At 39.1% G+C, this 16,575-nt stretch overlaps 1 protein-coding gene across 1 annotated transcript in view; it reads right to left on the minus strand.

Annotated features, from left to right (window-relative positions):
• Nucleotides 1–16,575, minus strand: part of lamc1 (laminin, gamma 1) — a 315,576-nt gene that overhangs the window by 67,534 nt on the left and 231,467 nt on the right. The window contains exons 4-6 of the mRNA XM_043699529.1: nucleotides 9,109–9,275; nucleotides 4,710–4,898; nucleotides 2,227–2,344 (exon numbers count right to left, since the gene is read on the minus strand). Coding sequence (XP_043555464.1) covers nucleotides 2,227–2,344; nucleotides 4,710–4,898; nucleotides 9,109–9,275 — 474 coding nt within the window. The remainder of the gene's footprint in view (nucleotides 1–2,226; nucleotides 2,345–4,709; nucleotides 4,899–9,108; nucleotides 9,276–16,575) is intronic.

Raw genomic sequence — 16,575 nt, forward strand, 5'->3', positions numbered from 1 at the left:
AGAGGCATCTCTAGATCTGAACAGGTCTCTCAAGCCCTACTCTCTGTAGCCCAATAGCATGATGCCCATTATCAAATTCATAATTTGACCTAATCCTCATCCCTCTGATCATTATTTGGCACATGCATTAAAAACACCTGTAGGGAGCTTATTTTTATTTATAAAAGGTATTACATTTGAAAATGTCCATAATTTCATTCTGTCAGCTGTACGGGTTACTACCAGAAGTCTTATTTGCTCACATCCTGTGGTTTTCACTAAAACTGCTTTTGATCCATTCCATTGCAGTTTCACCGCTGGATAAGGAAAATTCATGAGTATTTCATCCATGTTGCCATAATGGGTACTTCTCCCTTTGCCACTGTCTAATGAAGAACTGCTAAAAATTGACAGCAGTGTGAGTAATCTGAATCTTCTGCTACAACACTAGACTCTCTTCCATAAAGGAATCAAACCAACTAGCTGTTTCTCTGAAATCTATGTTGGACTTGGGATATATGTTTAAAAATCTGTTGACACCAAAGCTATTCTGACAATTTGAGGAACATGCTTCTAGATCAGGCTACTGGGTGGTCCCTCATGACAGATTTGGTCTTGTTTGCCTTCATGGCAGATTCCTTATTCCACACACTCAGACATTTTTCGCCAACAGAATTTCCTTGCTATAGCAGAGTTATTTAAGAAGTTGGTATATGTTATAACCCTTAAATTGAAACCAGTTTCACACTTCATTTATTTTGTTGTAAGACTCGTTTCTTTTTGCTGTTTGTCTCTGTCTCTCTTAAAATCTTATACATTTTCACTACACAAGCTGTATTGTCTGCTTGATCCCTGATGCTTGGTTATAGCATAATAAAACATCTAGCTTGAGCATATAATGGAGGCTATTGTTATGAGCAGAATATGTCACGTGTAAAAAGGAGGTTCAACTTACAAGCAAAACATGATTGCAAGAGTTGGAAATATGGGGTCATCTTATGCACCAAGCAACTTATGAGCTATTACTATTTCCTTTAGAACACAAAGAAGCCTTGAAGTGACAGTCTCACTTCAATTTAATATCAGCTCATTGAATAAATAGGCTAACAAGCTAATATACAGAGTTCTTTTTGTCACAGTTCTTCCTCCTCTTTCTGCAGTTATTGACTCCTCACTTGGCTACATGAATATTTTACTTCCTTATCAAGACAGCAATTACTTTCACAAGGCTCAGGCTAGCCAACTAGATCTTCTCTGTATCTAACAGCAGAAACTTTTAGAATGAATCTACACGAGTGTTCAGCCAGAAATGCAGTGCTGTCTATGGAGTAACTCCTGCCACTGTAATGGCATGAAAAGTTAGCAACACTGACATCAATGACGTGCAACCAGAATAGGAAGTCTTTAAAAAAAAACTGGGAGAGATTGGAACTGAACGAGGAAATTGCATTGCTGCTTTTGGGAGAAAAAGTGGCAATCCTTTTCAATAACAATTTGTTTCCAATCCATCACCACCCTCCCAGGAAGCTACTGTTTGATCTCTTGCTCCTGAACCAGGATCGTTCCATTGGTAGCTGTTGCACCTGCGCTGAGCTCGTTCTGTGTATCTCAGTTACCGTATTTCCTGAATTTTATAGTTCACTGCACATGCGACACTACCTGTGTACAGATTGAAGGCCAGCCCAGCACTGCCTGAAAGTGGAAGCAGCTATTTATTTTCAACTCACAAGTTTAACGTATGGGAGCATCAATTCAAAATCCTTTTCTACTTATTCATTCAGAAATCTGAAATTCCCACTTTTCATCACTCTCAATCTGCATGCCTCTGTTCTCATCCTGAGAGACACTGATCTTGAATGCATCCATCAACTGAAGTAAACATCAATTGCACCAGCAAATGCTAATATAAAATGAATGTTGGTTATGTTACGATGAGAGGAGGTGTTAACTATTTAAAAGAAACCGATTGATGCCAGCATAAAGTAGTGATCGGGGTCAGTTACATGTGCACATTAATCATTTATCTGCTATTAACAGCTAACAGCAGTTTCCACGTAATGATCAAAACTTACAGAAAGCATTGCGTAAAGGGGAAGGGTAATACACAAGCACAATAAATGTGTTAATATTAATAAGCAGTTAGATACTTATCATAAACAGCTGTCAAAAATAAGTTAATTACGTTACCTTCATCACTGGAAATGCATAAAGGGCAAAGAAACTACAATACAGCATACTTCCAATTACCTGCACCCTGCTTCAGTTAGTGAGTGGTAGCCAGGTTGGCAATGGTCACATTTGTCTCCCAGCACACCTGGCTTGCAGCTGCACCGGCCATAAATATCGCACTGTGTGCTGACCGAACCTTGAAAGTAAATGAAATCAATATAATTCATAAATATAAAGGATACAGCAAGTAAATAGGAAGGCAAATGGAATATGGTTATTTACAACAAGCAGAGTTGAATATAAAAGAACAGACCTGACTACAACACACAGCTCTTGTCTTATTTAAAGAATGATATAAATGTGTTAGAAGCAGTTCAAACAACTTTCACTTGCTTGACCCCAGCAGGAGGAGGGGAGAATTATTTTATGAGGAAAACTTGGATAGATTGGCCCTATATCATTACAATTTCTGTTTTCCAAAGTAAGCTCCCAAATAATTTAGATTTTCAGTGACTGTTTGCCAAGTGTCCTGAAGTTCTTTAGCCTGGAAAGCCAGAGCGAAGTTGCAGGATAAGTGCCATGACTTTCTCAGAGAGGTAACCGATGTATATTTTGAAGAGTACTGGCAAGAGGATTGATCTCCAAGAAAAGTGCACTGCTGGCTGTGCATCAGCAGCTAGATTGATCCCTGAACTTTACATGGAAATGTCAGCTCCTGACCAGGGATTTTATTGTTTGGTTTCCACACAGATGATTTTGGCGGGTTTCAGCAGCATGCCTGTATTCCACACCAACTTTGGTACAAGATAAAAACAATTTCTGTTATAGCCCTTGGTGGAAACTGACCTCAGTGGGATCAGTGTCAGAAATTCCTTAGAGCAGATGAACACTGTTCAAAAACCTTCCTCTTTGTGACATTCTGAAGAAGAGCCTTTCTCCAAATGATTTGGATGTGAACGTTGGCAAGTTTGCAGATGACACCAAAATTGGAGGTGCAGTGGACAGCAAAGCAGGTTACCTCGGAGTACAACGGGATCTGGATCTGATGGGCCAATGGGCCAAGGAGTGGCAGTTGGAGTTTAATTTAGGTAAATGAGAGGTGCTGCATTTTGGAAAAGCAAATCAGAGCAGGACTTACACACTTAATGGTAAGGTCCTGGGGAGTGTTGCTGAACAAAGACCTTGGAGTGCAGATTCATAGTTCCTTGAAAGTAGAATCGCAGGTAGATAGGATAGTGAAGGCGGCGTTTGGTATACTTTCTTTTAATCGATCAAAATATTGAGTATAGGAGTCAGGTCGTCATGTTGCAGCTGTATGAAACATTGGTTAGGCCACTGTTGGAACATTTTGTGCAATTTTAGTCTCCTTCCTATCGGAAGGATGTTGTGAAACTTGAAAGGGTTCAGAAAAGATTTACAAGGATGTTGCCAGGGTTGGCGGATTTGAGCTATAGAGAGAGGCTGAATAGGGTGGGGCTGTTTTCCCTGGAGCATTGGAGGCTGAGGGGTGACCTTATAGAGATTTATAAAATCATGAGGGGCATGGAGAAGATAAATAGACAAGTTTATTTTCCCTGAGGGGAGTCCAGAACTAGTGGGCATAGGTTTAGGGTGAGAGGAGCACAATATAAAAGGGACCCAAGGGGTAACTTTTTCTCACAGACGGTGGTGCATGTTCGCAATGAGCTGCCACAGGAAGTGGTGAAGGCTGGTACAATTGCAACATTTAAAAGGCATATGAATAGGAAGGATTTGCAGGGATTCAGGCCAAATGCTGGCAAATGGGTCTAAATTAGGTTAGGATATCTGGTCGGCGTGGACGGTTGGACCGAAGGGTTTGTTAACGTGCTGTACATCTCTATGACTCCATGTAAAACATTTACTCTAACGGATGCTGTCAAACCTGCTGAGTTTCTCCAGCAATTTCAGCTTTTTGTTGCAGATCTGCATCATCCACAGTTCGTTCTTTCATTACTTGTAGGGCATTGGATCTTCCAGGGTGGGGTTGCATTGCTCTCCAAGAAGAAAGTTTTCAATGGAATCAATTTTCAGTGCAGCGACAGACATAATTAGGAACAATAGACTCTATCAAGTGCTGGGCTCAGGTTAAAGTATTAACGTTAACGTGGTTGACTCTTAACTGCCCTCTGGTCAATTAGGGATGGGCAATAAATGCTGTCTAACTAGCGATGCCCTCATTCAGTGAATGGAATAAAAGGAAAAGAAAATGACCAGAATGGGACACTGATTTAAGGGATATTCAACAGCTGAGGATGTTGAGAACCTGTACTACGTTGCAATTTAATAATACCTTGTAAAATAAATATATGAAACATTCATTAGATTAATTCATCTTCATAGTCTCAAAGGAATGAGATCATTTTAATTCTTTGGTCTCCATCACCTTGTCATTTTGTATTTTGAGATTCCAGATCGTCAGGGAAGTGAAGCTTGAACATTAACCAAGCTTCTACATAACAAAAGCTGCACAAAGCATATCATTGAGGTTTCTTCCTAACATGTTATGCTACAAGATTAATTTTGAACAGCTCTGCACTCACCCACTGGGTTACAATTGCAGGGCAGACATTGGGCTTCTGGGCCCTGACGGTAGAAATCATCCCGACACCTCTCACAGTTGGGACCATCTGTATTCTCAATGCAGTTGCGGCAGTGCCCACCATGTCCAGTGGCTCGGTAGAGCTCAGAGTCGAAGTAACATTCTGCAGATTTGCCATGGCAATTGCAAGCTGAAGTAGAAATTGTAAAATAAATTGCTCAGGTCATGTAAAGTACTATCACTACCAGACAGTATTCTGGTCAACATTTACCCCTAAATTAACGCGAGTAAATAATTGTCTACAGTCATTATTATACTACTGTTTGCAGGACCTAATTGTGTGCAAACTGGCTGTTGTGATGACTACAATGGATCAACACCTACAACTGAAAAGTGCCTAGCTGTGAAAGAAACTATATACAGAGGAACCTCGATTATCTGAAGGACACGGGTGGGCAGTATTTCGTTCATTAATCAAATTCTGTATAATTGAATGCCGGTTTAGCCAAGCATCAGGACCTTGCGATCTTGCTGGATAATCCAATATTCGGATAATCGAATGCCAAACAATTGGAGGTTCCTCCAGGAACCACAATTATCCAAAGGACATGGGCAGGGATTATTTTGTTCAGCTAAATAGAATTCCGGATAATCAAATGCCGGAAAACATGATTTAGCCGAACATCGGGACATTGCGATCTTGCCGGATATTCTGATATTCGAATAATCAGGGTTCCTCTGTATATCCAATACTTACGTTATAAAATAAAACACCCAAATAAAATGAGACATGATTTCATGGGATAAACAGCAAATAAGGAGTGCTCTTGTGGTGCAGTGTTTGTGTCTCTACATCAAAACCAGGAGGTTGGTGTTAAAGTCCTACCTGCTACAGACATGTGTCCTAACACGTCTGAACATGTTGATTAGAAAATATCTAAAAACACAGAGCTGGAGAAATGCAACAGGTTTATCAGCATCTGTGAAAAGAGGACAATGTTAATGCTTTGAGTTTACGTATTGCCTTTGGAATTCATTGCACTCAAAACATTAATTTTGTTTCTCTCTCCACAGATGATGTCAGAATTGTTGAGTTCTCCATCACTTTCAGTTTTTCTTTCACAGAAACAAATGTTCAGCACAGTAGACCACCATTTGGCCCATTGTGTCTGTACCAGCTCCTTAAATTAGCATCATTTTCTAGTGTCAATCTCCTGTTTACCTTCCCATACCCTTGCACAGTATTTCTATTCAAATTATAATCCAACACACTCAAATTTCAGATATCTTATTTTGCTTTTGTCAGGTCTCATAAGGTTGGAGGAAAACTATTAGTGTGGATTGAGTATCAGTAAGCGATAAATAACAGTAGAAATAAATGGAAAGGATCAGAGTTCACATTTGAAGTTTATGACCTTTCACTACAGAAAACGTTAACTCTTTTGAAAGAGAAAAAACACTGTCACTTTTGTAAAAATTAATGGGACATTATCAGGTTCTATCACAATGGGTCCCACAAGGATTAGTGTTGGGGCTCAGTCATTCACAAACTACTTAACGATTTAAACAAAGGGTGGAGTGTAACCTCTCCAGGTTTGCTGATGATAAAAATCTACGTGGGAGTATCAACCATGAGAAAGATGCAAAGGCCGTAATGGAATACAAATCCTTGCAAGGTGGCGGCAGTGGAGTCCAATGGGACTCAGGGAACATATGGTCCAACCCTGCTATTTCTTACATTCTTATTTAAGTCCTTAAACCATTTCTGACTCATTAAAAACAACAATATAATTCAACATAACTCAGGTGCTTTGGATATGCATTGCGTTATCCCTCATCTACTTACTGTAGTTTATGGTATGTTTGAGCCTTGATATTGAAGAGGACATTAATCTAACGTCCTTCACGACCACAGGAGCTTCTGAAGTACTTTGCAGGCTACTAGGTATAGCTGCTGTTCAAATGCAGAAGGCATCCCAGCAAATCTCTCACATGATAAAAAAAATGACAATTTTTATCTTAAAGTGACGGGTGACGGTGAATAAATATTGAACCCAGGATTTCTGGAGAAATTCCTCTGCTATTCTTCAAAATACACGAGATCTTCGAGATCCACCAAAGAGAAGGGTTTGTTCTTTAATGCCTCCACTGAAGGACACAACTCCGACAGTGCAACACTTGCTCGGTGTGGGCACCAGCAAGAATCAGTAGTTTTTATGGTCTTTGGAATGGGAGCTTGAGTGAACCCATGACTGTCCTCCTAAGAGTTAGTAGGAGAGGGACAGCATATTTTGGGAGAGGCGTGGGGTTAAGAATGCAAGAGTGAGACAGAGGCAGAGCGCACAAGTGAGTTAAAGACAGCTTAAATGGTAATAATATTACTGGACTATTAATCCAGAGCACTAGATTAATGCTCTGGTGAGACAGACTCAAATCCAACCATGGCAGATAACGAAATTCCAATGTAATAAAAATCTGGAGTTAACATATAGATGACTACATAAGAGAGCCAGAGTACAGTGACTAACATGCTCTGCTACTTTTCTTATTTTCTTTGCTTCCCATCTTAAACAAAACTTCTCAGATTGTCTCCCACAAGGAATATCAAAAATTCTCCTGCTCGGAGAAATCAATTGCCAGGATTTGCACTAGGTACCACTATTAGCGATTAATGTCTTGTTATTGGGATCATACTAAACCACGAACTTCTACATTCAATTTTCTATTTATAAGCCTAAAAAAGAAAATTGATTAAGAAGTGCTTCACCTATGGATTTTTGGTTACCTTTGGTGAATCACCTCTTGTCTTCGCAATGCTTTCAGGAGTGTTATGAATATTCTGGACTTACTTGGATGGATAGAACTCCAACTACAATGCAGGACAGACTGTCCATTTCATTGGAAAACCAACTGCAACCTTCAAGATTCAATTCCTTCACCACCAATATACAGTGGCAGCAGTGTGTACCATCTAAAAATGCACTGCAAGAACTATACAATGCTTTTTTGACAGAACCTATCACACGGAGGACTTCCACCACCAGGACAAGGGCAGCAGATTCCTGGGAATACCACCACTTGCAAACTTCCTTCCAAACCACACATCTCTAAGACTTGGAAATATATCACCATTCCTTCAGTGTTGCTGCGTCAAAATCCTGGAGCTTCCTTCCTAACAGCGCTATGGTGCCTTTATACCTTACTTAGTACAGCTATCCTCATCACGATCTTCGCGAGGGCAATTAATAACACAATATGGTATCTTGTTCCTAGTTGTGGCCACACACGCTAGTGGGAGGTAAGTAGGGTTTTGCAACTGAGATGAGTATCTTCAGAGGATCGATTTTTTAAAACAACTGTGCCTATTAACACCAGGTCTGGGATTTTATTCCCACTGAATGCTAATCATTCATTTATTAGTGTTTAAAATACAAAACTGCAAAGATGTGAAACGACACTCCACCCACAAGCTTTCCTAATATACCCATTAAATAGATTTCTCAGGGACATGTTTTGAGCAGGATGGGATGGGAAGGAGAGTAGAATTAGTGAAAATGCAATTTTAGCATCTTAGTTTGAAACGTTCATCCACAAGACTTCCCATTACTCTCCAAAATTAGATCACTAAAATGCTGCAAATAGCACATTTCTTGCCAACATTACACAAACCAGTCCTGAACCTACAAAGATTTACAGCTATTGGGACATGTTTTTAATCTTATGAACTATTAAAGGCTATATTTTCAAGTTGCAGGTGGTGGAAAAACCTTCACTTCTCGGAAGCAATGTTTCCTGTGGAGATCCTATAGATTAGCATTCCCAAGAAAAAGCCAATGCCTTCAACATGCATAATGAGACACCATCTTTATAGATTGGGTTATGGGTTGTGGAAATTTCTGCACAAATGTGATTTCAGAGTCCACAGATTTTTTTGAAAAGCAAATTATATAGTTGCCTGAAGAACAATAATGGCAGAATGTGGGGCGTGAACAAGAATGTAGGATTAGACCAGGAAGCTCATAAAGCAAACACCAATCTGAGACTAAATGTGTATTTTACCTATGTTAATATTCTCTGGGGATAATTTTATTTTTGGCTGTATTACCTGCATAAGAAACAAATCCTAAGAAAGGTTTCACAATTCAAAGTTGGATGCTGCATATTTCTACCCACATTCCTTTTGAGAAACCCAATTGTTCTTCATAGTGCTCCTTTAGTTTTATACACAGCTCATTAACAATTTATATAAAACTCTCATATGAAAATAAATTGGATTACTAATCATCTGGAATAAGTTAATTTTCTTTCAAGTAACTATAAATGGAGAGAATATTTCACTGAATATTCATACTGAAAAAAATGCTGAAATTTCTATAAGCTATGCACAATCCAATACTTACGCAAACACTCATTTGGGTTTTCTGCTGTAGCTCTGCGCCAAGGTCGGTCATTGTAGAATGGCTGGCAATGCTCACAATCCACTCCCATTGTGTTGTGCTTGCAATTGCAGATCAGCTTATTGAATTCATTCTTTATACATTCGCTGGCATGGCCATGACACTTACACCTGCGGTGGATCGGAGAAGAGAGAGGAGGGAAAAGATGGTCAATAATCAAACAAAACAAGTACCATCACAGATTTTGTCTTGAGCAATGGTTTGGAAGCACACTCCCAAAAGGTGGCAGAAAAGGCATATATAAAATTGAAAGTTGATATGCAGATATCATGATTTGAGTATAGAATCAATCTTGACTTAAAAATAAATACACCTCATGAGTATCTAGATTAGCTACTGCCCTACAAACATTATGGCAAATAGCTAAAGCCTCTTCACATTTCTGATGATCCTTTTCATGCTTTCAAGCAAATGCACTGCATCCTTTTTTCATCTGCCCATTATATCCATAATCCATGATCAACAAGCAACTGAATGTTAGTTAATGTTGATCGATGCCAACAGTGCATCCATTATATTCACTTTGAACTGAAATCTATTTAGTTAGTTTTTCCACCAAGCAGTGTTCAACTGGAACATGACACTCAACCAACCCATATCATATTTCTACCTAGATCTTCAATACAAAGAATTCCTGGAGTAGCATTGCGTAAGATAAAGGGAGCATAATCTTCTCAAAATAGATGAGCAATTAATTTCTGATTTCTCTCCGCAGATGCTGCCAAACCTATTGAGCTTTTCCAACAATTTGAGCGCAATTCTTAACAGTTTGCACAAATTACTACTGATCTAATTAGCCACTTTTCCATTGATCTCATTTGAGCAAAATTTGTGAATTATGTCTCAAAGCTGGTTTGGTTTAAATACACAGAAAATGGAATGGGAAGTAAATTGATTGGATTGAAGAACACAAATACTCTACACTCCCTTCAAAGTTGTACCATTTATTTTTGTAACATCTTTGCTTACTTCCTGTCAAAATGAATCACTGCTCATTTCTCTATGCTGAGCTTCATCTGCAACCCACCCACCACTTTCCTATGTCCTTTTCAAATTCTACACTTACCTGTATTTTAGTTTGGCTAACTTTAATAAATCTGATTATTGGATTAAAAAAGTTCTTTAGAAGGTTGATTAAGGTGAAGGGGTCAAACATTTGTCTAGCACGCTTTAATTAATACTGTTTACTGTTCATTTTGATGAAAGGCTTTTCTGCTTATGTTTAAAGTTATCTTTGACAAAAGGCATCCTCCCAAATGTCGGAAATGTTGTGGATGCTGCAAAATTGAAATAAATACAGAAAGTGTCAGAGAAACTCAGCAGGTCTGGCAGCTTGAGTGGAGAGGTAACCCAAGTTAATGTTTCAAAACCAACATGATTATTCTTCAGAACAGGATTAACTAACTATCAAATTGCATGGATTGTTTTTGGTCTGAAAAGCTGAAGTGAACAATATCAATAATGGTGAAGAATCTGGTTTCCATTTAATGCACAGGTGTCAAATCCTTTATAAGGCATATGGTTGGTATTCTGAACGTACACCAAGTCCCCATTTAATGTTGCCTTGTTTTATGTTGGTTCACTCTATTGTCGGACAGTTGTTGGCATTGTTTAGCATGTGTGTTCCATTCTAAACTCCTTTCACACTGGTCTGATGCAGAGCTACATGACCTAACTGATATCACTTTGAAGCAAACTCCCACTTCTCAATCCTTTCATGAACCCACTCCCGCATCCTCATGGGAACCAGCCAGGAAGAATTGATAATAGATATTATGACCTCCTTCATTGCTCTTTCTTGCCATTAAAGAGTTCCAAAACATAATAAGCTTATAAATCCTTACATTCATAATACTTTTTTCTTCACATCTGTATAGTTGCATTTCTTAAAAATTACACATTGTACACTTATTTCTTCAGCATTACTTGCATTTTGATCAACTTGTAATTGTAATATGCCTTAATATTCTCAACCACATTAATACCCCAAGCTACAACACTGCTATTTCTATTGTGAAGATTATGAACGCCATCACCAGTTGCAGCAGTGCTCACAAGTGAATGGGAATACAGGTTTGCAGCGCCGCACCACTGCAAAGCAACCAAATGGCAACTTCAGGAACCATATCTGATTCTTCAGTGTCAAGTTATTTCCAGGGTTGTAAACCTACACAACATATTTCCAGAGCCACCCAGGCCAAAAGTTCACTGATGTCCATCCAAAAATAAACTATAGCCCATCCCCAGCGCTGGTGCTACACATGCTCCATACACCTGTTGGGTCCTGTGCCTGAGCATAACCATTCACAATAGCGAATGAAGACTGGGAAAAAAGGTGGTGAAGAGGACCTACAAGGAGTCAGTAAGGACTGCAGATCCTGGAAGCCAGAGTCAATAGGTGTGGAGCTGGAGAAGCACAGGTCAGACAGCATTGGAGCAGGAAAGACGACGTTTTGGGCCAGTCCTGATGAAGGGTGCCAGCTCAACCATCCACTTTGCTGCTCCTCTGATGCTGTCTGACCTGCTGTGCTTCTCCAGCTCCACATCTCTTGAAGAATAGCTATATCAAGAAAAGATAACATTCCCCCCTCCACCACCAACCCCCATTTTTTTTTCAATCACTCTTCCAGTACCAGTCACTGTGGGTGCCAAATGTGCATGCTCAGGTGCTGACATTACTGTGCATGAAACAGTGACTTTACATGCAGACACATTCTGCAGTCTGTCACAGACAGTGATATCATATGCAATCATTTTAGTATTCACAGTAATGACTTCTAACAGAAATACAGAGCAACGCATTTAGCTACAAGAGGCAGAAGAGGAAAGGTGACAATTCCTGATTGAAAAGGTGGTCGATATTAAATTGCTTTTAATGGGATGTTGAGTAGATGGAATGCCAGAGGCGCATTATTGAGGTCTTGTTCCTATGCCACCAATTTTGCGAGGAGGGTGATAATAAATTCAGGTCATGATTAACTTATTATTTTTGTTAAAGTGAACAGGACATAGAAATAATCTTGTCACATTGTTGAATAGATGCCAACCAGCAGCAAAAGGCAGGCAGATACTGTGCTCCACTGAATGGTTGTTCAACAGCTAAAATCTATTTGATAAAGTTGAGGCCATACATAAACCTGGTTCAATTACATTTCTTCTGTTGATTTTGGAACATATGCAACTTCTTCGGACAGAGTTAGCTGCAATATCAGAGTCAGCTTGTTCAGGAGAAATGTTACAAAACCTGTCTTCACACACAGGGTGGTTGAAAGGTGAATCACACTTCCAGACAAATGAAGTTGATGCTAATTTAGTTAAAGATATGAACTCTTGAAATTATTTGCCAAGTCAAAGCTACTCAGGTCTTAAGAGTTAAGATGTGGACCACCTGTGATCTCAATGAATGGCTTGAGGAGCTGAATGGCTTATTCCTGCTCTCATGTTTTTAACAGAGAACAGATTTCAAAATTCCCCTACTTTTTTGGCAAAATAAAAGTGTCGGTCAGATACACCAAAAATGTAAGGGAAATTAATTTTCAACTTGCAGGCTTAAAAGAATGCTACATTTGACAATACCAATGAATGCTGATTGTAAAAGGTTCTGTTCTGATGAGTTAAGATCATCTTTGATTACGTGATAATGGGATAAATACTTGTTACAATTCTAGCTCAATGGACGAAAAGAAGAAAGTTTGAAATTCTTGGAGTCCTTGCTTTCCATTGCAACACCTTCTCAGAATTCTCAGTAGAACAAAATAAACCCATAAATCATAAGGAGTATTTTGAATTAAAGAATCTGTCATATTTCTTTTGATCAAGGTTACGATCTGAAAAAGTAGAAAATCAAAAATCTATTGAATAGAATTATAATTTGTAATTCAATTTTAATTCTAATCTAACCAATTCTGACCAAATCCATTTACTGACTCAAACATAAAAATAGCTTTTAAAGTGATTAATCATCTAAATTGGCTTTTCAGCCCAAACCCAGAACGTAACACCTTGGCACGTCAGACACAACCTTAAGTGTCAGAAACATAAGCAGTAATTTTAACAGGAGAAGTAGTGGAAAACAAATGGGAGGATCAAGTGCAGACCTGAAGTGTTGGAAGTATTTTGACATTTTCATATGAACTCTTCCTGTTAAGTCAAAGAGGCACATTCTTCAAACGGAGTGTCACTGGACAACCACAGCAAGTATGTTCACTGCCCTTATACCATTTGCATTTGAATTTCAATTCATGCAGGCAAAATTATCATCATTGTTACCAAAGGGTTTTAACCTCAATGTATGTCCAATTTTTGCAGTTTGTAATAATCAGGAACTCCTGCACAGAAACTCTATAAACAGTCACTTCCTTGGTGTTATGTCTTACAGTTAATATGTAGTTGTGTGTTTAGGAGCCATGTCCATGAAATCAACACCATGTCATAGCAAGTGACCTAGTATACAAATCTCAAAACACCAATTTAACTAAAGCAACTTGAAGCATGGCACGCCAATAAGGCCAGTCACTACCTGTGGTTAAAAAGGGGGAAGAATACCATGTTTTGGACAAGTAAATTGCAACTGGTTCTGAGACATTCAGCCTCAGGAGGCAAAATGCACTCAACACCAGCATGACATGGTTGGGTTGCCAGGGAAAGTTACTTAGTCCTTTTTATTTACATGAATGTAGCATATTTTAGGTCTTCTAAAAGAGGGGCTGACAGTTAAGATAAATTAATGAGTTTAGCTTATAATTGGTATTCTAAATTGACTTGCAGACTGAGAAAATGGTGAAGCATTCAATGACACGTTATGAGATGCAATATTCAGTTTAAATCATACAGGTTGCTTTTAGTGTGAACAACTGTCCCACAATTTTACTATTTGTCCTACATCCCTTTGTACATCTCTCTGGGATGCCATTTGTCCCATATTGGGTGGGTGCGTGTGTCTGTGTGGTAGGTGCGTGTGTCTGTGTGGTATGTTTCCCTTTTTGTCCTTGCTTCTGCTGTTGCCCAGAAGTGTAGACAAAGTTCAGAGAGAGCAGGACTGCTAGTTGACATGAGATCTCTTTACCACCTCCAACATCCCTTCCAGCCCTAGTTGAAGCACCCCTTATTCTCTTTCCCTAACAGTTGGTCACCCAAGTATTGTTATTCCATCATTCATTATGAAGTCCAGGCATCATGCTGAATACAGCTTATACAGACTTCATAGGGAATATGCAGCATGGCTAAACTCACAAAAATATCTAAGGCAGACCTGAAATTCGCCACACTCCCAACTCTTCTACTTCTATTTACAAAATTATCATCATTTATTAACAAGTGGAGTGTAACAGAAGCAGACAATTAGTGACAACATTTGGAGTGAGTTAATGTAGTGGTCAGACAGTGAGAAAAATGACATTGTCAAGCAGATATAGTAAAGGATGCAGTTTTAATAGTAATTGTGTCTCATCAGATGATAGTTTGCAAGACCAATAAGAATTACAGCCTGCAATGCCATCAGAACTCAAGATTACATCTCTTTATATGCATGTGATATTGATGTCACCATGTTTGCCTCTGTAACGGCAATGGCAGCACCTGTCAACTCACTCTGCCCTCTTGCCAGTAAAGGTTTTCAGAAATAATTATGGAAGTCAGTATACACTAAATCTCATTTTTGCCTCCTACAACAAGGTTTCTTTTTATAAAAAGAAAGGGGACTTTTACAAAAAGGCCAAGATGCTGAAATTTGTATCCAATTCACAATGTAAGAGAGATTTAAACTTTGTGGGAACATCTACAATGCATCTTACAAGGAGTGATACTCACTCACAGTAACTTCTGAGTTTCCAAGTTACTTTGCATATGTTTATACTCCAAAAGGGGCTGTCAGTTTCAGTTGAACAATGGTAATTTCTATGATATTACCAGAAGAAAGTCTGTGCTGTCATTTTAAACTGAGTTTGCACAGTAAATGATATCAATCAACTTCCTGACCATGGTCTCAATTTGGTTGTCTGAAATACAAGTCTACCCATTTATGCAGCTAAATTGATTAGAAAGTTGATTATTATTGCAAAAGTGGCAGCTTAACTACAAATGTGCAATATATTTTCCAGCATAGGAGAACTTCACATGCAGCTTTTTAAACTCCCACGTTACTTCTTTTGAAATGATAGACTATTATAGCACAGAAAGTGGTTATTTGACCTATTGTGTCTGTGCCAAGCACTATGCATTAAATTAGCCATCCTACTTTCTGCCCTTTACCCATAGCTCTGCAAATAACGTTGTTTCAGGTAATTATCCAATTCACAAGTGCCAATTTTATCTGACTCCAACCCTCTCACTTTCGGGCAATGTATTCCAGGTTCTAGCAATTCATTATGTCAAAGTGTCTTTTGTTGAAAGAAATAATTGGATCTTAGTCAATCACTTTGAATGGTTATCCTGTCAACTGGAACAGCTTTTCCATCTAAGCTGCTGAAATTGCGAGTTTGAATATTTTTAACAAACCTTCTCACAAACTTATCTTCTCTAAGGAGAGCAATCTCAGCTTCTCCAAACTGTCAAAATAACCCAGGATCTCTAATCCCATAAAAAACGCTAAGGAATTAAAATGAGTGCAGAGAAGCTTTATGAGAATACTTTCAGGTATTAGGAATAGATTGGAGAACTAGGAGTTGTTTTCCACAGAGAACATGGTTGAGGCGATTTGACGGAAACATTCAAAATCCTAAAGGATCTAGTAAGGATACATGACGACAGAAATTTTCCCATTGGTTTAAAAAAGTGGCTGACAGTCAAAAGGGGTGTCACCAGCTTTCTCAGCATCTTCCAGCAAATACAGCTAAGACTGTCCACTTTCCCCAAGTATTAAAACCCAAAGGCTTTTTCCAAGTTTTCACAGCTACTCCAACACCAAACCTGTGAACTTTCCACTCTTCCAAGGATATCTGAGTTCTGACTCCAACACTTACCTACCTACTAATTCCTAGAATTTTCTCCTAAGCTCCAACCATTCATTGCTCTCGACTTTCACCAAGTCCCCTACACAGCATCTGTGTTGTTCAGCTTCCTTCGCAAGACGGGATAGTTTTTAAAATAATGGGGCATTTCAGGGAGATGCTGATTGGTGGTGAGAGTGGGTGAGAGGTTGACTGAGGGTGGGGAATGACAGTGAGTGCATCTGAAATAAGTAATTGGGAGGGTGAGTTTGCGCAAGTGTGCAAATGAATGTGAGATGGGGAGACCAGTAGGTCTACCTGATTGGGAGAGGAATAGTGAGAGATACTAGGGCGCGGCTGATGGGGAGTGAGTAAGCATGACGGAAGTTTAGGTGAGGAGAGAGATGAGCGTGTGAGAGAGAGAAAGAGAGAGAGAGAGTGTGAGAGTGTGAGAGTGTGAGAGTGTGAGAGTGTGAGAGTGTGA

The sequence above is a fragment of the Chiloscyllium plagiosum genome, chromosome 11 (assembly GCF_004010195.1).
Source record: "Chiloscyllium plagiosum isolate BGI_BamShark_2017 chromosome 11, ASM401019v2, whole genome shotgun sequence".
Taxonomy (NCBI): Eukaryota; Metazoa; Chordata; class Chondrichthyes; order Orectolobiformes; family Hemiscylliidae; genus Chiloscyllium; species Chiloscyllium plagiosum.